Source organism: Protomyctophum bolini, assembly GCF_963924005.1.
Source record: "Protomyctophum bolini genome assembly, chromosome: 20".
Classification (NCBI taxonomy): Eukaryota; Metazoa; Chordata; class Actinopteri; order Myctophiformes; family Myctophidae; genus Protomyctophum; species Protomyctophum bolini.
The window spans coordinates 956,371-980,600 of NC_137881.1; the positions used below are offsets into that span (position 1 = coordinate 956,371).

The 24,230-nt window shown below is 43.0% G+C and overlaps 2 protein-coding genes across 2 annotated transcripts; both read right to left on the bottom strand.

Moving 5' to 3' along the window:
• Window positions 1-515: 515 nt before the first annotated feature.
• Window positions 516-9,315, bottom strand: LOC308334899 (protein NLRC3-like; the record flags this gene model as incomplete). Its single annotated transcript, XM_080791789.1, has 6 exons — window positions 516-1,069; window positions 3,729-3,775; window positions 6,684-6,857; window positions 7,022-7,192; window positions 7,287-9,090; window positions 9,294-9,315. The coding sequence occupies 6 exons, from the start codon at window positions 9,313-9,315 to the stop codon at window positions 543-545; spliced, it is 2,745 nt and encodes a 914-aa protein (XP_080647915.1). The 3' UTR covers window positions 516-542.
• Window positions 9,316-9,326: 11 nt separating this feature from the next.
• Window positions 9,327-22,245, bottom strand: LOC308335879 (uncharacterized protein; the record flags this gene model as incomplete). Its single annotated transcript, XM_080793098.1, has 7 exons — window positions 9,327-9,331; window positions 9,411-9,501; window positions 11,253-11,322; window positions 14,187-14,300; window positions 16,754-16,867; window positions 19,715-19,828; window positions 22,133-22,245. 7 exons carry the CDS (start codon window positions 22,243-22,245, stop codon window positions 9,327-9,329), a joined length of 621 nt encoding a protein of 206 aa, XP_080649224.1.
• Window positions 22,246-24,230: the final 1,985 nt, after the last annotated feature.

A 24,230-nucleotide genomic window follows, 5' to 3' on the forward strand; every position in this document is an offset into this window, starting at 1 on the left:
TGAGAGTGTACAAATGGAACCAAATGGACCCTTACAGGTCTGTGACTCTGAGAGTGTACAAATGGAACCAAATGGACCCTTACAGGTCTGTGACTCTGAGAGTGTACAAATGGAACCAAAAGGGTCCATTTGGTTATGGGGGTCTGAAGGCGTAATGGAGGTTGTTGAAATGTGGTATAAAGTTTGAGAACCACAGTTTTACAAAACAGTTAAAATGTCCTAAAACGAAATTACACTTTATTTACAAAATGTACAGAAAATACTACAGGCGTTCTAATAATAATAATAATCAATAATTTACATCAATAAACACTGAAGAGCCTGTGTGTGTGTGTGTGTGTGTGTGTGTGTGTGTGTGTGTGTGTGTGTGTGTGTGTGTGTGTGTGTGTGCGCATAAATGCATTTTTGCACACACACACACACACACACACACACACACACACACACACACACACACACACACACACACACACACACACACACACACACACACACACACACACACACACAGCGCTACATGTAGCTCCTCCTCCTCCTCTGACTCACAGAGACACTGAGCCCCCCTCCCACCAGCACCTGAACCCAGCATGGAGAGGTCCAGTGAACGTGGACTGGAAGGTGTGCAGGTGTGTGAGTGTGTCAGAGGACACTGTGTAGAAGGACACAGTGCCAGCAGCATGGTCTACATAGACTGCTACTCTGACGGAGGAGGAGGAGCGACGGACAGGGAGGTCAGTCTGCTCCTTATTGTGCCTCACATAGTAGTTGTTATTAACACCACGACAGATCAGACTCCAGGACTGATCATTCCATCCAAACTCACTGTCATCAACCTGTCCGTGGTATTCTCCGTGTGCCACTGCTACACCAACCCCTCCACTACACGTTACCTCATAGTAACAGCGTCCACTCAGTGTCTCTCTGGACATCACCTGACCGCGGGTCTTAAATCTGTGTGGATGAGGAGGATAGTTCTGATCCTCGTCCACCCGGCTCACCTTCCTGTTGTTCTCAGACAGAGAGAGGTGACTGTGTGCTGTGTTTGGATCCAGAGTGAGTTCACACACATCTGATGAGAAGAACAACATGCAATACAGCACCAGTTTACAATCACACATAATAATAATAATAATAATAATAATAATAATAATAATAATAATAATAATAATAATAATAATAATTTCACCTCAGTGACCTCACATTACTGTAACTAACCATCCTCTGCTTTCAATGGTAACAGATGGACTGTAATGCCCACAGGTGACAGCTAGAGGGCGCATTCTGCCCGTGACAGACAGCTATATGGTGACCTTATGAGGTGAAATCAACCCTCAAGGCTTTCTGACAGACACATGGGAGCCCCTCCCCTACTGGGCGGGGTTTTTCCTTTTCTTTGACATGACCTGGGCGTGTTCTAATGAAGTAGACTCTAGAGAAGCATTCCAGCAGCCAGCTGGTAGCATGCCTCGTTAGGCAATAGACCGTTAACACCACCGGATTAAGGTTGGTGAGGGGTCCGTTAAAACCACCGGATTAAGGTTGGTGAGGGGTCCGTTAAAACCACTGGATTAAGGTTGGTGAGGGGTCCGTTAAAACGACCGGATTAAGGTTGGTGAGGGGTCCTTTAAAACCACCGGATTAAGGTTGGTGAGGGGTCCGTTAAAACCACCGGATTAACCCATTTAGGCCTGACGTCGACAAAAAACTTCTTCTAAATCCTGACACTTTTCTGAAATACCTAAGTTTCTATATCAGTGGTACTCAATATTTCATGTCAAGGACCCCAAACATTATATGTAATTGGCCGCGGACCCCCATTTGAAAATATGTTGTTCTAGGGACCCCTCAGAAGCAAAGATATGAGTTAAAAACGTTCGCCTTTTGAAAAATAGCAGACCTACAAGCTCGTAGCGCGGCACTCGCGCTATGAGCTTGTAGATCTGCTATTTTTCAAAAGGTAAAGTATAACAATGCTTAAAACACCAAAAGGGGTTCCCGTCCAAAATGGGTTAAGGTTGGTGAGGGGTCCGTTAAAACCACCGGATTAAGGTTGGTGAGGGGTCCGTTAAAACGACCGCATTAAGGTTGGTGAGGGGTCCGTTAAAACCACCGGATTAAGGTTGGTGAGGGGTCCGTTAAAACGACCGGATTAAGGTTGGTGAGGGGTCCGTTAAAACGACTGGATTAAGGTTGGTGAGGGGTGCGTTAAAACCACCGAAATAAGGTTGGTGAGGGGTCCGTTAAAACCACCGGATTAAGGTTGGTGAGGGGTCCGTTAAAACGACCGGATAAAGGTTGGTGAGGGGTCCGTTAAAACGACTGGATTAAGGTTGGTGAGGGGTGCGTTAAAACCACCGAAATAAGGTTGGTGAGGGGTCCGTTAAAACCACCGGATTAAGGTTGGTGAGGGGTCCGTTAAAACGACCGGATTAAGGTTGGTGAGGGGTCCGTTAAAACGACTGGATTAAGGTTGGTGAGGGGTCCGTTAAAACCACCGGATTAAGGTTGGTGAGGGGTCCGTTAAAACGACCGGATTAAGGTTGGTGAGGGGTCCGTTAAAACCACCGGATTAAGGTTGGTGAGGGGTCCGTTAAAACGACCGGATTAAGGTTGGTGAGGGGTCCGTTAAAACGACCGCATTAAGGTTGGTGAGGGGTCCGTTAAAACCACCGGATTAAGGTTGGTGAGGAGTCCGTTAAAACCACCGGATTAAGGTTGGTGAGGGGTCCGTTAAAACGACCGGATTAAGGTTGGTGAGGGGTCCATTAAAACGACCGGATTAAGGTTGGTGAGGGGTCCGTTAAAACGACCGGATTAAGGTTGGTGAGGGGTCCGTTAAAACGACCGGATTAAGGTTGGTGAGGGGTCCGTTAAAACGACCGGATTAAGGTTGGTGAGGGGTCCGTTAAAACCACCGGATTAAGGTTGGTGAGGGGTCCGTTAAAACGACTGGATTAAGGTTGGTGAGGGGTCCGTTAAAACGACCGGATTAAGGTTGGTGAGGGGTCCGTTAAAAGGACCGGATTAAGGTTGGTGAGGGGTCCGTTAAAACGACCGGATTAACCCATTTAGGCCTGACGTCGACAAAAAATGTCTTCTAAATCCTGACAGTTTTCTGAAATACAAACATTATATGTAATTGGCCGCAGACCCCCATTTGAAAATATGTTGTTCTAGGGACCCCTCAGAAGCAAAGATATGAGTTAAAAACGGTCGCTCTGAAAGGATATATTATATAAAAAGATTTGTGCCACATTTTTACGATAAAAAAAAAATAGCAGACCTACAAGGTCGTAGCGCGGGACTTGGTGCCGCGCTATGAGCTTGTAGATATTATAATAATATCACTGTATTAGTCTACATGTTATTATAATAATATCACTCTATTAGTCTACATGTTATGGTAATTATCATCTTCAATCAAGTCAGTGGTTCTCAAACTGTTTCATACAAAGGACCCCCACATTTATATTATATTTGGCCACAGACCCCCATCGTGAAGAGAAGATTAAAACATATTTTGCAAAACACTATCAAGCTTTTTCAAAATGTTCATAAATATCCATGGATAAAGAGGTTAAAGTTATTGTGATGCTGTATTAACACATTTAGCTGGGGACCCCCTGGAACCCCCCAAGGACCCCTGGAGGGTCCCCAGACCCCACTTTGAGAACCAATGACCTGATGTGATGCTTTGACTGAATGAATAAAACAGAATATAAACTTACACTTCTTCACTCCTGGTGTCAGCCTGTTCTCTCCACCGTGGTCCACACTGGAGTTGGAGGAGAGACAAAGTCAGACCTGAATATTCTATATGATAATATAATTGATAATGATTTTACACCATTAAACATCAAACAACACTGAACAGCATCACAGTATGATTGAGAACATTGAGTCCTTCTCTCCTAGTTATTGATGTATTGACCACCTAGTTATTGATATATTCATAGCCTATTGATTACCTAGTTATTGATTTTCTATCAGAGGTGAGCTGGCAGAACAGAGGTTGTGTTGGTCTTTGTCTCTCACACAGCCTTCTGCTGTCAGAGCTGAACTGACTAACTGTCGCTCTCACAGCCTCCTGCTGCCAGAGTTGAACTGACTAACTGTCTCTCACACAGCCTCCTGCTGTCAGAGTTGAACTGACTAACTGTCTCTCTCACAGCCTCCTGCTGCCAGAGTTGAACTGACTAACTGTCTCTCACACAGCCTCCTGCTGCCAGAGTTGAACTGACTAACTGTCTCTCTCACAGCCTCCTGCTGTCAGAGTTGAAATGACTAACTGTCTCTCTCACAGTCTCCTGCTGCCAGAGTTGAACTGACTAACTGTCGCTCTCACAGCCTCCTGCTGTCAGAGTTGAACTGACTAACTGTCGCTCTCACAGCCTCCTGCTGTCAGAGTTGAACTGACTAACTGTCTCTCTCACAGCCTCCTGCTGCCAGAGTTGAACTGACTAACTGTCGCTCTCACAGCCTCCTGCTGTCAGAGTTGAACTGACTAACTGTCTCTCTCACAGCCTCCTGCTGCCAGAGTTGAACTGACTAACTGTCTCTCACACAGCCTCCTGCTGCCAGAGTTGAACTGACTAACTGTCTCTCACACAGCCTCCTGCTGTCAGAGTTGAACTGACTAACTGTCTCTCTCACAGCCTCCTGCTGCCAGAGTTGAACTGACTAACTGTCGCTCTCACAGCCTCCTGCCGTCAGAGTTGAACTGACTAACTGTCTCTCTCACAGCCTCCTGCTGCCAGAGTTGAACTGACTAACTGTCTCTCTCACAGCCTCCCCATATGGAAAAAAAAGTAGAAGAAACATATATGTTGTCCTGTTGCCTCCAATAGTAAGTATTTACATTTTTTATGTATGTCATTTACATGTATGTCATGTAAAGTACATACTAGATTTTATATGTGAACTCTTGAAAGTGGCACCTTTCATACAATCCTCATATAAGACAATAAAGTGAATCATGTATGAATCAAGTAAACAACATGTATGTGATCTATGAGGTAAGTACATGGCAAACTGTATTCTCCTTACATGTTCCATACAATGTTTGTAGTATTAAATTATATGAGATATATCCTTTCCATATATAAAAAAATACCATTATAGTATGTATTTTATAGTTTGTAACCATTTAATTTACAAGAAAAGTATGCTTCTTTTATATGATTTTTATAACATTGTTATATGTCAGCCAATACATTATACCTTATAGTTATAAAAAAACATGTTTTATCTATGACTATATATAAGTTTTTATATGTGAAGTGTATGATAGGTATAAAAAACATATGCGCTATAGACCCCTGGGAGATAGTTGCTGAGATAGAGCACCACACCTACTATACCATCAACTCCCAATTCATCCCGCATCACTTGCCGCACCCAAGCTGTGCTACTCTTACGCTGAGTTGCCAGTGCCCAGGATCGTACCAACGAACTTGTGGTCTTAAGGCGAGAGCTCTACCGACTGAGCTACCCAGACACATCCTGACATATGTGAAGTGTTTGATATGCTCTCTTTATGTTTTTTGTTTTTTTTAGAAGATAGCAGTATAAAATAAAATGCATTGGGAGGGACATGGGGGGACATTGGTGGTGACACTGGCTGGGGGGGCACTGGCTGGGGGGGGGAGCATCACACTGGGGAGGACACTGGCTGGGGGGGCATCACACTGGGGAGGACACTGGCTGGGGGGGGCACTGGCTGGGGGGCACTGGGTGGGGGGTGTCACACTGGGGGGTCACTGGGTGGGGGGATCTTAAATAATGTAGGAGTCATAAAATGTAAAAGGGAATACAACTCATTATTTTGTCATCTCATGTTATTTCATTGTAAGATTAGGTTTTGTTTAATGTGGATGTCTCTGTGACATACATGGCCTGTATTGTATGGTTTCTATACAATATCCTATCAGATTTTGGGTTCACTGATGTTTGCCCAACTCTACAAGTTTGACAACACACAATTACTAAGGATTTTGTATGTGGATTTACTGGAGTAATTATTTACAAGTTCATATATATTTCAATTTATACTAATTTACTAAGAATATTGTATGTGGATTTACCGTCACATATAGTTCTTATAAGTTACAAAATTATATAGGTTTCACTTTACAAAAACGTACTATGGCTCTTATATACGCTTTGACTGTTTTATATAGTTCCTATAAATGACAATTGTATAAGTTTCACTTTACAAAAACTTACTATGGCTCTTATATACGCTTTGACTGTTTTATATAGTTCCTATAAATGACAAAATTATATAAGTTTCACTTTACAAAAACTTACTATGGCTCTTATATGTGCTTTGACTGTTTTATATAGTTCCTATAAATGACAAAATTATATAAGTTTCACTTTACAAAAACTTACTATGGCTCTTATATGTGCTTTGACTGTTTTATATAGTTCCTATAAATGACAAAATTATATAAGTTTCACTTTACAAAAAAATACTATGGATCTTATATCTGCTTTGACTGTCATATATATTAACTACAAGTTTCATGTAAAACATATACAAATTTAGTAATTTTTTTTTCCATATGGGTCCTGCTGCCAGAGTTGAACTGACTAACTTATTTCTATCTGATGCCTGGTGTTTACACGTGGTCTGAGTAGACACTGCATGCACACCCACACACACACAGTCTCTCTCACACCTCAGAGTGTCCAGTCTGTAGCGTGGATCCTTCACAGCAGCAGAGAGCATCGCTTCGCCTGATTCTCCTGGATGATTGAAGGTCAAGTTCAACTCTCTCAAATGGGAAGGGTTGGAGCGCAGAGCTGAGGTCAGAGAAGAACAGCCTTTCTCTGTGACCAGACATCCTGACAAACTGCACACACACACACACACACACACACACACACACACACACACACACACACACACACACACACACACACACACACACACACACACAATGTTACATATAAAAATTACTTGAGGTTTCAGAAACGTTTGTATTATTTAAACTCAGTTGAACACAGTTATACTGACTTGAGAGTCTCCAACATGCAGTGTGGACTCCCCAGTCCCTCCGCCAGAAGGCTGACTCCAGAGTCCAGAAGGTCATTATTGCTCAAGTCAACTTCTCTCAGGCTAGAGCTGGAGCTGAGAGCTGACGATAACTCCTGACAGCATCTCTCCGACAGGTTACAGCCACTCAGCCTGAAGAAACAGTGGGAAATCATTTATTCATTGATTTTCTGTTAAATAAAGATCATATAATATCTGAAATATCTCCAGTTATCAGTGAACCTACAGAGCTTTATTGGAGGCTTTGAGCACGGGCAGCAACCTCAGAAGAGCCTCCTCTGAAGCAGAGTATTTCTTCAGGTCAAACACGTCCAGCTCCTTTCCTGAAGACAGCAAAATGAAGACCAGAGCCGACCACTGAGCAGGAGAGAGCTGGTCTGTGGAGAGACGTCCTGACGTCAGGTACCGTTGGATGTCGTCCTCCAGAGAATGATCATTCAGCTCATTCAGACAGTGGAACAGATTGATGCTTCTCTCTGGAGATGGATTCTCTGTGATCTTCTCCTTGATGTATTTGATGGTTTCGTCATTGGTCTTGAAGGTGTTTTCTGTCTTCATCAGCAGCCTTTGTAGGAGTTTCTGATTGGTGTCCAAAGAGAGGCCCAGCAGGAAACGAAGGAACAAGTCCAGGTGTCCATTTGGACTCCTTAAGGCCTCGTCCACAGCACTTTGGTAGAGCTGATGAATCGTAGGTTTGCCACCGATTACTTTGGTCCAGATGGAGGTTGTTTGTGGTCCTGACAGCAGGTTGACACCATCCTGGACGAAGGACACAAAGACATGAAGAGCAGCCAGAAACTCCTGGACACTCAGATGGACGAAGCAGAACACGGTGTCCACGTGCAGCCCTCTCTCCCGTTTAAAGATCTGTGTAAACATTCCAGAGTACACAGAGGCCTCTCGGACATCAATGCCACACTCTCTCAGGTCTGCTTCATAGAAGATCAGTTGTCCTTTCTTTAGCTGCTCGAACGCCAGTTTCGCCAAAGCCAGAATGACCTTGGTGTTCTCTGGAGTCTTGTCAGAATGTGTCTGAGCTCCGTCGTGATATTTCACACTCTTCTGTCGGAACAGAACCAGCAGGAAGTGGAGGTACATCTCGGTCAGGTACTTTGGCAGCGATCCTTTCACGCCTGTCTTCAACAGGAACTCCAGAACTGTGGCCGTGATCCAACAGAAGACCGGGATGTAACACATGCTGTGGAGGCTTTTGGATCTCTTGACGTGGGAGACGATCGGGCGTGCCTTCTCCTCGTCCCCGAATCTCTTGACGAAGTACTCGTCCTTCTGCGGATCGGTGAATCCTCTCACCTCCGTCACCCTGTCAACGTAAGCGGCTGGGATCTGATGGGCTGCTGCAGGTCGTGTGGTTATCCAGATGCGAGCAGAGGGAAGCAGGTGGCCTCTGATGAGGTTTGTCAGCAACACGTCCACCGAGGCTGGCGTGGTGACATCGGTCACAATCTCAGCGTTCTGGAAGTCCAGAGGAAACCTCAGTTCATCCAATCCATCCAGGATGAACATGACTTGGAACTCCTTCAGGCTGCAGACGAGTGGTTTCTTGATCCCACCGAAGAAATGCTGAAGGAGTTCCACCAAGCTGTACTTCTCCTCCTTCATCATCGGGTTCAGCTCTCGGAACGTGAGTGGAAACAAGAAGTGGACCTCCTGGTTGGCTCTGCCTTCGGCCCAGTCCAGAGCATACTTCTGAGCCAACACCGTTTTACCGATGCCGGCCACGCCGCTTGTCATCACCGTCTTGATTGGTCCATGGTGTCCAGGTAAGGGTTCGTACATGTCTTCACAGCTGACCGGCGTCTCATTGGCTGGTTTCCTGGAAGCTGCTTCAATGAGTCTGACTTCATGTTCTTTATTGACGTCTCCACTGCCTCCCTCTGTGATGTAGAGCTCTGTGAAGATCTGCTTCAGACGGGTTCGGGTTCCATCTTCAGCGATCCACTCAGACACATTCTGACACTTCTTCTTCAGATAAGACTTGAGTTGTCGTCGACTGACAGGAGCAAGAGTTTCTACATGACCAAAGAACGGAAGACACCAGTCAGTAAATATGTTAACGGTAACGAGACCTCCAGATAGTAATAAAAACAAACCCTAACCGTAACACTTTAAAGACTAAAGACTTTATTAACACTTTAATACTTTCTTACTGATCTCCACCATGTTAAAGGTATGAATAAAGATTTATGTTAAAGGTATAAATAGTCTTTCTTACTCATCATCAGGTGGTCAGCCATCTCGTCCATCTTCAGACTCCTCAGGAGGGTCAGTGTGATCTTCAGAGCTCCCTCTGTGAAGCTTCTCCTCTCCTCCTCCCCCTCCTCCCCCTGACTCTCTAAGCATTCTGGGTAATCTGCTGTCAGAACCTTCCGGAACCTCTTCATCTCTTTCTTCACGAGTGTTACGAGTTTCTGTTCAAGCAGCTGAAACACATAATAATTAATACAGTTTAAACTCTACAATATTGGATTGATTGATTGATTGATTGGGGCAGAGCAAGGACCAGGTGAGTTGATTATATCTCCATGCTGGCCATGGAACGCCTCAGGATCCTCCAGTATGAAGTGAATAATGTTGGCCTGGGAAAGGGAAGTCTGGAGCTCTCTGCTGGAACCGTTACCCCCACGACCCGAGTCTGGATAAGCGGATATGGATTGATGGATGGATGGATGGATGGTGGATGTTTTCCCAAGGGTTAGCAAGCAGTCCAGCCTAAGAACAAATGTCTGACTGTACAACGGCAACGTAGAATCAGTGCTGTTGTACGGCTCGGAATGCTGGCGAGTGACAGAACTGGACATGAAAAAGTCGAATGGCTTCCACAATGGATGCCTCCGTAAGACCTGCTGCATCTTCTGGGTTAGGGTTAACCCTATAACCCTAACCCTAACCCGTAAGACCTGCTGCATCTTCTGGCCTGAGAAGACCTCAAAGAAAGAGCTGAGGTCATGTTGTCCAAATGTCCCAGAGTGGAATCCCAAAGGTTGTTGCACTGAGATGGACCCCAGTAGGGGAAGAAGTCAAGGTCGACCCACTGAGATGGACACCAGTAGGGGAAGAAGTCAAGGTCGACTCACTGAGATGGACCTCAGTAGGGAAAGAAGTCACGGTCGACCCACTGAGATAGACCCCAGTAGGGGAAAGAAGTCAAGGTCGAACCCAAACCCATCTGAGCTAAACCAGATGAAGCTGGTTGGGCGAGGCACAACATGCAGCACAAGAAGGTCCCAATGGAGGCAGATCGTCCAAGCCTTATGTCCCACTTTGGACCAAGAGGGTTAAGTCTAAGTCTAAAGTAAGACTCAAACAGAACGCCAAGAGCACAGTGTGTAAAATGATAAAAAAGTGAATAACATTTACAGTTAATTCATGAACTCGTCCTATGAGAAGTCTTCCTCATTGTAAAAGACTGGCTCAGAGAACAATGGGAAAACGTCAAAGAAAGAATATATATATATATTATATATATAGAAGATGTATCAGGTGTTTCAGTCTTCATGGCGAAATGATGATTTTGTCTCTGTTTGTCTTGCAGAGTTCATCAAACAGTTTCCAGGAATGTAAACGCTGACTGATGAATAAGATAAGGGAGGGGGGGGGGGGGGGGGGTGTAATCTGCATGTGACATAGAGGTGGTTCAGTGGTTCTCAAAGTGTGGTCCGGGGACCCACAGCGGTCCTTGCAGGAGGTTTCAGGGGGTCCCCAGCTAAAGTATGAACAGATGGAACCAAACAGACCAGCATGGTGTCTCACCAGAACACCAAACACATGCAGGCCTGGAAAAGACCCCCCTTCACTTCAGGAGATGTCAACTCACCTACAGGCTCCTGGAAAAGACCCCCCTTCACTTCAGGAAATGTCAACTCACAGGTCCCCGGGGCAGACCAAGGACCAGATGGATTATATCTCCACTGGGAGGAGACCCCGGGGCAGACCAAGGACCAGATGGATTATATCTCCACTGGGAGGAGACCCCGGGGCAGACCAAGGATGGAGGAAACACATCGACTCACTGGCCTTGGAACTGGCCTGGATCCCCCAGGAGGAAGTCAGTAATGTTGCTCTGAAGAGGGAAGCTCTCTGGTGGAGCTGTTGCCCCCGCGACCCGACTACGGATAAGCGGTTGAAGATGGATGGATGGATGAAGTAAAGCTGTTGTTGTACATTGACGTACCTTAAATATGGAGTCCAGATCTGTTTGATGTTCCTGAGCTGACTGACCACTGGAACCCTGCTGCTGGTCACTGTGGAGGACACACACACACACACACACACACACACACACACACACACACACACACACACACGATTCTATGAGCTGTTTAATCATGTTCCATATCAAAGTCTAACACCATCAGGTTGGTTTCAGGTCAATGAAACATGATAAGAGATCACAATAGAGATCAGGTGGTTATACTGCTTGTAAATATCAGAGCTTAAAGCCAAAACAATTACCAAGACTGAAAGTATTTTGTTGCAAATCTGCACTGATCTCATTAAATGACTATGAAATCCTAGGACTGACAACTTCAAGCCCTGAATCTGTAAATGCACAAAATGTGTTTGTTGCTGCTGGGGGAAAACATGAAATAAAACAAGAATCCTGTTGGATATAAAGTGAGTGCTGGTATTGTTCGGACCTGTTTTGACCTTATTGTTCGGGGCAAATATGCCTGGCTGTCTGAGAGCGGGTGCTGCGATGATGATCATACATGAACAGATTGGACAAATCATAACCACCATCATGAAACATTACATTTATCCATTATACTCACACACTACACATCAATATATTAAATCACTAATATTTAAATTATGCCACAAGTCAAATAAACGTAGCCACGTTTCACATGATAAATGTCATCATTATGTACCGTCCGTTGAAAATAATAAAGTGCTTCTTAAAATGTGAGTTAGATATTAAACTTTATGATTCTATGAGCTGTTTAAATATGTTCCGTATCAAAGTCTAACAACGTCAGGCTGGTTTCAGGTCAATGAAACATGATGACGGAGGTGGTTTTACTGGTTGTAAATCTATCTGTATTGTTGGAGGAGGAGGAGGGGGGGGGGGTGCTGGGAAATGTCCTACGTTTTAGCACACACACACACACACACACACACACACACACACACGGAATGAGGGAACTTGCTAGATCTTCTCTGTTTCTAGATATGAAACGGCGTAACGGCAGCAGAGGGCGAGACAAGTTTCTTGGGGTTCAGAAGAAAGCCCAACCTTAAAATGGACTCACATGCTACTGGGTTTGGGGTGTCGTCAGATTGGCCTGACCTCAGTATCTCTGTGTGAGAACTGGAGTATGTATCTCTGTGCTGGGTTCGACCTGACTCTGAATCTGTAGCAGTTTCTCAGGACATTATTACCACCTGTTTGATCTCAGTAAGGAGTACTGTATACTGTAATTTAATTGATACAGAACACCATATATCACCAGTCAATGCACAGAGGTTCCTTTTAATGTTACAACAGCAAAAACAACAACAACAACACAGGACTGGTTTAAAACTACAGGGGAAGCTAGCTTGCCTTCCTGATGCAGACCACAGCGTATCTCATACAATATTCAAGAATGATGCAGTTGATGAGGATATTAGTCACCTTTACAGTCAAAGCCAGATTACAGGTCCTTCCAACCAGACTCCATCTCTCTCTGTGGTACCCTAACACGTTTCCTCCTCATTGTCTGCACCGTGACCACACTCCACTTACAGAAACACTGTCACATGTTCTGAATGGCTGCTATGTATATAAGGGAATGTATACATTGCTAGGCACGACAGAATTGTTGACCTATTAGCTAAGGACATAAGTTCATATGTTTCATCATCTGCCAAAATGTATAAGCACTCACGTGTTTCAACTGCCATGTTCATGCACAATAATGAAAATGATGCCTTTTCAGATGTCACAGCTAATACACCAGATATTGTTGTTGTTGTTGATGAGGACAGTAGAGAAGTGATCATTTTGGAAGTGGCATCATGTACATTTGACCAGTCTGGAAGAGGCATTCCTTACCAAGGTACCAGCGTCTTAAGGATGCTATTATACAGCTTAGCTACAAATGTAAACTACTTTTGTTCATATTTGGAAGCCTCTGTAATGTCCATAAATCGGTCGTGAGGGGCCTGCAGATTGACAGTAATGTCCATAAATCAGTGGTGAGGGGCCTGCAGATTGACAGTAATGTCCATAAATCAGTGGTGAGGGGCATGCAGATTGACAGTAATGTCCATAAATCAGTCGTGAGGGGCCTGCAGATTGACTGTAATGTCCATAAATCAGTGGTGAGGGGCCTGCAGATTGACAGTAATGTCCATAAATCAGTCGTGAGGGGCCTGCAGATTGACAGTAATGTCCATAAATCAGTCGTGAGGGGCCTGCAGATTGACAGTAATGTCCATAAATCAGTCGTGAGGGGCCTGCAGATTGCAGGAATGTCCATAAATCGGTTGTGAGAGGCCTGCAGATTGACTGTAATGTCCATAAATCGGTCGTGAGAGGCCTGCAGATTGCAGGAATGCCCAATAAGCCGAGAGGCATCGGCAAAATTCTGTTCAGTGTCTGCAACAATTGGCAGTCGACCATACGTGCGTGCGTGCGTGAGAGAGTGAGAGAGAGTGAGGGAGAGCTCAGGAGAAGGAGCACTGATGTTTTGTGTTTATAGTGAACTAAAGACGGTTGCGTCCTCAGACTCAGATCCGTCTCTTTTCTGGCGCTCTCACCGATTCCGATACGACGCAATAAGGCATATTGGACACAGTGCCGATACTGGTATCGGTTTTGGGACATCTCTACATATAATGTGAGCAAGACGTTAAACTTTATGATTTTAAGCATGTAGGTACAGTTATAGATGTGTGAAAAACAATATTTAGAAGATAACATAAATAACTATAATGAGACTTCATTCTTAATTGAACATGAATGAATTTGTTCTAAATGTATCTTCAGTCTTCTCTTCAAGCCCTGATTCAGAAACAACAGGTTCATTTAAGATGATGCACTAAATGTAGGAGAGACATTCTGACCTCTGATCAGTAGAGTCTAATACAACTATATAATGTGTTGTTTTCTCACACTGACCTCTGATCAGTAGACTGGTGTCCATCTTTGAAGTCAATCCATCCTCCCTTGGACTGGTCACTCTTCATGGAGACACAGCTGGGTACAGGAGACTCTGCTCTCTGACGATCAACCCTGAAACCATGACAACCATCATAAACATTACATTTATACATCACCATGACAACCATGTCCATGTACATGTAATGAAGTCTGTGTAGTTGAACTTGTAGATACAGTGTTTATGTACTTTGATACGTGATATTACAGCTTGAATGTTGTTTATAGATATGAGGGTCATCTGTTAGATGTCTCCAGTGAGGTCAGCATTGTTCCTATGATGTCACGTTTCTATGATGTCATATCTTATTGTCACTTATCCAACACTATGTATTCTCTGTCTAGCACCGACTGAACCACAGAGAATTGGATGGACAACTTTTCTGCTTTACAGAGAGCACTATGTTACTCACACTACACATCAATATGTTAAATCACTTAGATTTAAATTATGACACAAGTCAAGTCAAATTATCCACATTTCACAGGAGAAATGACATCATTATGTACGAATGAAGTGTTCTTAAAGTGTGAGTTAGATATTAAACTTTATGATTCTATGAGCTGTTTAAACATGTTCCGTATCAAAGTCTAACAACATCAGGTTGGTTTCAGGTCAATGAAACATGATAACAGAGGTGGTTTTAAGAAAAGCATGTGATTCTTATCAGCAGACACTACTTGTGGAATCAAAGTCAGTGGTTCTCAAAGTGTGGTCCGGGGACCCCCAGGGGTCCGTGAGGAGGTTCCAGGTGGTCTCCACCAAAAGGAGGAACAGATTAACTAGTTCAACCTTATTTTATACTTTGGATATCAGGGCATGTTAGTGATGACACGACTGTCAGGGAACTTTCTAGATCTTCTAGAAACGGAGCTGAACACGGCGTGAAGTGCCGTCCTGGCAGCAGAGGGCCAGACTAGTTTCTTGGGGTTCAGAAGAAAGCCCAACCTTAAAATGGACTCACATGCTACTGGGTTTGGGGTGTCGTCAGATTGGCCTGACCTCAATGACCTCTGTGTGAGAACTGGAGTATCTCTGTGCTGGGTTCGACCTGACTCTGAATCTGTAGCAGTTTCTCAGGACATTATTACCACCTGTTTGATCTCAGTAAGGAGTACTGTATACTGTAATTTAATTGATACAGAACACCATATATCACCAGTCAATGCACGGAGGTACCTTTTAATGTTACAACAGCAAAAACAACAACAACACTGGACTGGTTTAAAACTACAGGGGAAGCTAGCTTGCCTTCCCGATGCAGACCACAGCGTATCTCATACAATATTCAAGAATGATGCAGTTGATGAGGATATTAGTCACCTTTACAGTCAAAGCCAGATTACAGGTCCTTCCAACCAGACTCCATCTCTCTCTGTGGTACCCTAACACGTTTCCTCCTCATTGTCTGCACCGTGACCACACTCCACTTACAGAAACACTGTCACATGTTCTTAATGGCTGCTATGTATATAAGGGAATGTATACATTGCTAGGCACGACAGAATTGTTGACCTATTAGCTAAGGACATAAATTCATATGTTTCATCATCTGCCAAAATGTATAAGCACTCACATGTTTCAACTGCCATGTTCATGCACAATAATGAAAATGATGCCTTTTCAGATGTCACAGCTAATACACCAGATATTGTTGTTGTTGATGAGAAGTGACCATTTTGTAAGTGGCAAGTACAATTGGACCACAGTCTGGAAGAGGCATTCCTTACCAAGGTGTTTAAGTACCAGCGTCTTAAGGATGCTATTATACAGCTTAGCTACAAATGTAAACTACTTTTGTTCATATTTGGAAGCCTCTGTAATGTCCATAAATCAGTCGTGAGGGGCCTGCAGATTGACAGTAATGTCCATAAATCGGTCGTGAGAGGCCTGCAGATTGCAGGAATGCCCAATAAGCCGAGAGCTGATCAGGCATCGGCAAAATTCTGTTCAGTGTCTGCAATAATTGGCAGTCGACCATACGTGCGTGTGTGTGTGTGTGCGAGAGAGAGTGAGTGAGTGAGGGAGAGTGAGGGGGATGGAGCACTGATGTTTTGTGTTTATAGTGAACTAAAGACGGTTGCGTCCTCAGACTCAGATCCGTCTCTTTTCTGGCGCTCTCACCGATTCCGATACGACCCAAAAAGGCATATTGGACACAGTGCTGATACTGGTATCGGTTTTGGGACATCTCTACATATAATGTGAGTAAGACGTTAAACTTTATGATTTTAAGCGTGTAGGTACAGTTATAGATGTGAAACTATATTTAAAAGATAATATAATGAGACTTCATTCTTAATTGAACATGAATTAATTTGTTCTAAATGTGTCTTCAGTCTTCTCTTCAAGCCCTGATTCAGAAACAACAGGTTAATTTAAGATGATGCACTAAATGTAGGAGAGACATTCTGACCTCTGATGAGTAGAGTCTAATACAACTATATCATGTGTTGTTTTCTCACACTGACCTCTGATCAGTAGAGTCTAATACAACTATAATCATGTGTTGTTTTCTCACACTGACCTCTGATCAGTAGACTGGTGTCCATCTTTGAAGTTAATGTATCCTCCCTTGGACTGGTCACTCTTCATGGAGACACAGCTGGGTACAGGAGACTCTGCTCTCTGACGATCAACCCTGAAACCATGACAACCATCATAAACATTACATTTATACATCACCATGACAACCATGTCCATGTACATGTAATGAAGTCTGTGTAGTTGAACTTGTAGATACAGTGTTTATGTACTTTGATACGTGATATTACAGCTTGAATGTTGTTTATAGATATGAGGGTCATCTGTTAGATGTCTCCAGTGAGGTCAGCATTGTTCCTATGATGTCACGTTTCTATGATGTCATATCTTATTGTCACTTATCAAACACTATGTATTCTCTGTCTAGCACCGACTGAACCACAGAGAATTGGATGGACAACTTTTCTGCTTTACAGAGAGCACTATGTTACTCACACTACACATCAATATGTTAAATCACTTAGATTTAAATTATGACACAAGTCAAGTCAAATTATCCACATTTCACATGATAAATGTCATCATTATGTACCGTCCGTTGAAAATAATAAAGTGCTTCTTAAAATGTGAGTTAGATATTAAACTTTATGATTCTATGAGCTGTTTAAATATGTTCCGTATCAAAGTCTAACAACGTCAGGCTGGTTTCAGGCCAATGAAACATGATGACAGAGGTGGTTTTACTGGTTGTAAATCTATCTGTATTGTTGGAGGAGGAGGGAGGGGTGCTGGGAAATGTTCTACGATTTATCACACACACACACACACACACACACACACACACACGTCACACACACACACACACACACACACGTCACACACACACACACTACACATCAATATGTTAAATCACTTAGATTGAAATTATGACACAAGTCAAGTCAAATTATCCACATTTCACAGGAGAAATGACATCATTATGTACGAATGAAGTGTTTCTTAAAGTGTGAGTTAGATATTACACTTTATGATTCTATGAGCTGTTTAAACATGTTCCGTATCAAAGTCTAACAACATCAGGTTGGTTTCAGGTCAATGAAACATGATAACAGAGGTGGTTTAAAGAAAAGCATGTGATTCTCATCAGCAGACACTACTTGTGGAATCAAAGTCAGTGGTTCTCAAAGTGTGGTCCGGGGACCCCCAGGGGTCCGTGAGGAGGTTCCAGGTGGTCTCCACCAAAAGGAGGAACAGATTAACTAGTTCAACCTTATTTTATACTTTGGATATCAGGGCATGTTAGTGATGACACGACTGTCAGGGAACTTTCTAGATCTTCTAGAAACGGAGCTGAACACGGCGTGAAGTGCCGTCCTGGCAGCAGAGGGCCAGACTAGTTTCTTGGGGTTCAGAAGAAAGCCCAACCTTAAAATGGACTCACATGCTACTGGGTTTGGGGTGTCGTCAGATTGGCCTGACCTCAATGACCTCTGTGTGAGAACTGGAGTATCTCTGTGCTGGGTTCGACCTGACTCTGAATCTGTAGCAGTTTCTCAGGACATTATTACCACCTGTTTGATCTCAGTAAGGAGTACTGTATACTGTAATTTAATTGATACAGAACACCATATATCACCAGTCAATGCACGGAGGTACCTTTTAATGTTACAACAGCAAAAACAACAACAACACTGGACTGGTTTAAAACTACAGGGGAAGCTAGCTTGCCTTCCCGATGCAGACCACAGCGTATCTCATACAATATTCAAGAATGATGCAGTTGATGAGGATATTAGTCACCTTTACAGTCAAAGCCAGATTACAGGTCCTTCCAACCAGACTCCATCTCTCTCTGTGGTACCCTAACACGTTTCCTCCTCATTGTCTGCACCGTGACCACACTCCACTTACAGAAACACTGTCACATGTTCTTAATGGCTGCTATGTATATAAGGGAATGTATACATTGCTAGGCACGACAGAATTGTTGACCTATTAGCTAAGGACATAAATTCATATGTTTCATCATCTGCCAAAATGTATAAGCACTCACATGTTTCAACTGCCATGTTCATGCACAATAATGAAAATGATGCCTTTTCAGATGTCACAGCTAATACACCAGATATTGTTGTTGTTGATGAGAAGTGACCATTTTGTAAGTGGCAAGTACAATTGGACCACAGTCTGGAAGAGGCATTCCTTACCAAGGTGTTTAAGTACCAGCGTCTTAAGGATGCTATTATACAGCTTAGCTACAAATGTAAACTACTTTTGTTCATATTTGGAAGCCTCTGTAATGTCCATAAATCAGTCGTGAGGGGCCTGCAGATTGACAGTAATGTCCATAAATCGGTCGTGAGAGGCCTGCAGATTGCAGGAATGCCCAATAAGCCGAGAGCTGATCAGGCATCGGCAAAATTCTGTTCAGTGTCTGCAATAATTGGCAGTCGACCATACGTGCGTGTGTGTGTGTGTGCGAGAGAGAGTGAGTGAGTGAGGGAGAGTGAGGGGGATGGAGCACTGATGTTTTGTGTTTATAGTGAACTAAAGACGGTTGCGTCCTCAGACTCAGATCCGTCTCTTTTCTGGCGCTCTCACCGATTCCGATACGACCCAAAAAGGCATATTGGACACAGTGCTGATACTGGTATCGGTTTTGGGACATCTCTACATATAATGTGAGTAAGACGTTAAACTTTATGATTTTAAGCGTGTAGGTACAGTTATAGATGTGAAACTATATTTAAAAGATAATATAATGAGACTTCATTCTTAATTGAACATGAATTAATTTGTTCTAAATGTGTCTTCAGTCTTCTCTTCAAGCCCTGATTCAGAAACAACAGGTTAATTTAAGATGATGCACTAAATGTAGGAGAGACATTCTGACCTCTGATGAGTAGAGTCTAATACAACTATATCATGTGTTGTTTTCTCACACTGACCTCTGATCAGTAGAGTCTAATACAACTATAATCATGTGTTGTTTTCTCACACTGACCTCTGATCAGTAGACTGGTGTCCATCTTTGAAGTTAATGTATCCTCCCTTGGACTGGTCACTCTTCATGGAGACACAGCTGGGTACAGGAGACTCTGCTCTCTGACGATCAACCCTGAAACCATGACAACCATCATAAACATTACATTTATACATCACCATGACAACCATGTCCATGTACATGTAATGAAGTCTGTGTAGTTGAACTTGTAGATACAGTGTTTATGTACTTTGATACGTGATATTACAGCTTGAATGTTGTTTATAGATATGAGGGTCATCTGTTAGATGTCTCCAGTGAGGTCAGCATTGTTCCTATGATGTCACGTTTCTATGATGTCATATCTTATTGTCACTTATCAAACACTATGTATTCTCTGTCTAGCACCGACTGAACCACAGAGAATTGGATGGACAACTTTTCTGCTTTACAGAGAGCACTATGTTACTCACACTACACATCAATATGTTAAATCACTTAGATTTAAATTATGACACAAGTCAAGTCAAATTATCCACATTTCACATGATAAATGTCATCATTATGTACCGTCCGTTGAAAATAATAAAGTGCTTCTTAAAATGTGAGTTAGATATTAAACTTTATGATTCTATGAGCTGTTTAAATATGTTCCGTATCAAAGTCTAACAACGTCAGGCTGGTTTCAGGCCAATGAAACATGATGACAGAGGTGGTTTTACTGGTTGTAAATCTATCTGTATTGTTGGAGGAGGAGGGAGGGGTGCTGGGAAATGTTCTACGATTTATCACACACACACACACACACACACACACGTCACACACACACACACACACACACACGTCACACACACACACACTACACATCAATATGTTAAATCACTTAGATTGAAATTATGACACAAGTCAAGTCAAATTATCCACATTTCACAGGAGAAATGACATCATTATGTACGAATGAAGTGTTCTTAAAGTGTGAGTTAGATATTAAACTTTATGATTCTATGAGCTGTTTAAACATGTTCCGTATCAAAGTCTAACAACATCAGGTTGGTTTCAGGTCAATGAAACATGATAACAGAGGTGGTTTTAAGAAAAGCATGTGATTCTCATCAGCAGACACTACTTGTGGAATCAAAGTCAGTGGTTCTCAAAGTGTGGTCCGGGGACCCCCAGGGGTCCGTGAGGAGGTTCCAGGTGGTCTCCACCAAAAGGAGGAACAGATTAACTAGTTCAACCTTATTTTATACTTTGGATATCAGGGCATGTTAGTGATGACACGACTGTCAGGGAACTTGCTAGATCTTCTAGAAACGGAGCTGAACACGGCGTGAAGTGCCGTCCTGGCAGCAGAGGGCCAGACTAGTTTCTTGGGGTTCAGAAGAAAGCCCAACCTTAAAATGGACTCACATGCTACTGGGTTTGGGGTGTCGTCAGATTGGTCTGACCTCAATGACCTCTGTGTGAGAACTGGAGTATCTCTGTGCTGGGTTCGACCTGACTCTGAATCTGTAGCAGTTTCTCAGGACATTATTACCACCTGTTTGATCTCAGTAAGGAGTACTGTATACTGTAATTGATACAGAACACCATATATCACCAGTCAATGCACGGAGGTACCTTTTAATGTTACAACAGCAAAAACAACAACAACACTGGACTGGTTTAAAACTACAGGGGAAGCTAGCTTGCCTTCCCGATGCAGACCACAGCGTATCTCACACAATATTCAAGAATGATGCAGTTGATGAGGATATTAGTCACCTTTACAGTCAAAGCCAGATTACAGGTCCTTCCAACCAGACTCCATCTCTCTCTGTGGTACCCTAACACGTTTCCTCCTCATTGTCTGCACCGTGACCACACTCCACTTACAGAAACACTGTCACATGTTCTGAATGGCTGCTATGTATATAAGGGAATGTACATTGCTAGGCACGACAGAATTGTTGACCTATTAGCTAAGGACATAAGTTCATATGTTTCATCATCTGCCAAAATGTATAAACACTCACGTGTTTCAACTGCCATGTTCATGCACAATAATGAAAATGATGCCTTTTCAGATGTCACAGCTAATACACCAGATATTGTTGTTGTTGTTGATGAGGACAGTAGAGAAGTGATCATTTTGGAAGTGGCATCATGTACATTTGACCACAGTCTGGAAGAGGCATTCCTTACCAAGGTGCTTTAAGTACCAGCGTCTTAAGGATGCTATTATACAGCTTAGCTACAAATGTAAACTACTTTTGTTGATATTTGGAAGCCTCTGTAATGTCCATAAATCAGTCGTGAGGCATCGGCAAAATTATGTTCAGTGTCTGCAATAATTGGCAGTCGACCATACGTGCGTGCGTGAGAGAGAGAGAGTGAGGGAGAGTGAGTGAGAGAGGGAGAAGGAGCACTGATGTGTTGTGTTTATAGTGAACTAAAGACGGTTGCGTCCTCAGACTCAGATCCGTCTCTTTTCTGGCGCTCTCACCGATTCCGATACGACCCAATAAGGCATATTGGACACAGTGCCAATACTGGTATCGGTTTTGGGACATCTCTACATATAATGTGAGTAAGACGTTAAGCTTTATGATTTTAAGCGTGTAGGTACAGTTATAGATGTGTGAAAAACTATATTTAGAAGATAACAAAAATAACTCTAATGAGACTTCATTCTTAATTGAACATTTTGTTCTAAATGTGTCTTCAGTCTTCTCTTCAAGCCCTGATTCAGAAACAACAGGTTCATTTAAGATGATGCACTAAATGTAGGAGAGACATTCTGACCTCTGATCAGTAGAGTCTAATAAAACTATATCATGTGTTGTTTTCTGATAGTTTCTCACACTGACCTCTGATCAGTAGAGTCTAATACAACTATAATCATGTGTTGTTTTCTCACACCGACCTCTGATCAGTAGACTGGTGTCCATCTTTGAAGTCAATCCATCCTCCCTTGGACTGGTCACTCTTCATGGAGACACAGCTGGGTACAGGAGACTCTGCTCTCTGACGATCAACCCTGAAACCATGACAACCATCATAAACATTACATTTATACATCACCATGACAACCATGTCCATGTACATGTAATGAAGTCTGTGTAGTTGAACTTGTAGATACAGTGTTTATGTACTTTGATACGTGATATTACAGCTTGAATGTTGTTTATAGATATGAGGGTCATCTGTTAGATGTCTCCAGTGAGGTCAGCATTGTTCCTATGATGTCACGTTTCTATGATGTCATATCTTATTGTCACTTATCCAACACTATGTATTCTCTGTCTAGCACCGACTGAACCACAGAGAATTGGATGGACAACTTTTCTGCTTTACAGAGAGAGAGCACTATGTTACTCACACTACACATCAATATGTTAAATAACTTAGATTTAAATTATGTCAAGTCAAATTATCCACATTTCACAGGAGAAATGACATCATTATGTACGAATGAAGTGTTTCTTAAAGTGTGAGTTAGATATTACACTTTATGATTCTATGAGCTGTTTAAACATCCGTATCAAAGTCTAACAACATCAGGTTGGTTTCAGGTCAATGAAACATGATAACAGAGGTGGTTTTAAGAAAAGCATGTGATTCTCATCAGCAGACACTACTTGTGGAATCAAAGTCAGTGGTTCTCAAAGTGTGGTCCGGGGACCCCCAGGGGTCCGTGAGGAGGTTCCAGGTGGTCTCCACCAAAAGGAGGAACAGATTAACTAGTTCAACCTTATTTTATACTTTGGATATCAGGGCATGTTAGTGATGACACGACTGTCAGGGAACTTTCTAGATCTTCTAGAAACGGAGCTGAACACGGCGTGAAGTGCCGTCCTGGCAGCAGAGGGCCAGACTAGTTTCTTGGGGTTCAGAAGAAAGCCCAACCTTAAAATGGACTCACATGCTACTGGGTTTGGGGTGTCGTCAGATTGGTCTGACCTCAATGACCTCTGTGTGAGAACTGGAGTATCTCTGTGCTGGGTTCGACCTGACTCTGAATCTGTAGCAGTTTCTCAGGACATTATTACCACCTGTTTGATCTCAGTAAGGAGTACTGTATACTGTAATTGATACAGAACACCATATATCACCAGTCAATGCACGGAGGTACCTTTTAATGTTACAACAGCAAAAACAACAACACTGGACTGGTTTAAAACTACAGGGGAAGCTAGCTTGCCTTCCCGATGCAGACCACAGCGCATCTCACACAATATTCAAGAATGATGCAGTTGATGAGGATATTAGTCACCTTTACAGTCAAAGCCAGATTACAGGTCCTTCCAACCAGACTCCATCTCTCTCTGTGGTACCCTAACACGTTTCCTCCTCATTGTCTGCACCGTGACCACACTCCACTTACAGAAACACTGTCACATGTTCTTAATGGCTGCTATGTATATAAGGGAATGTATACATTGCTAGGCACGACAGAATTGTTGACCTATTAGCTAAGGACATAAGTTCATATGTTTCATCATCTGCCAAAATGTATAAGCACTCACGTGTTTCAACTGCCATGTTCATGCACAAT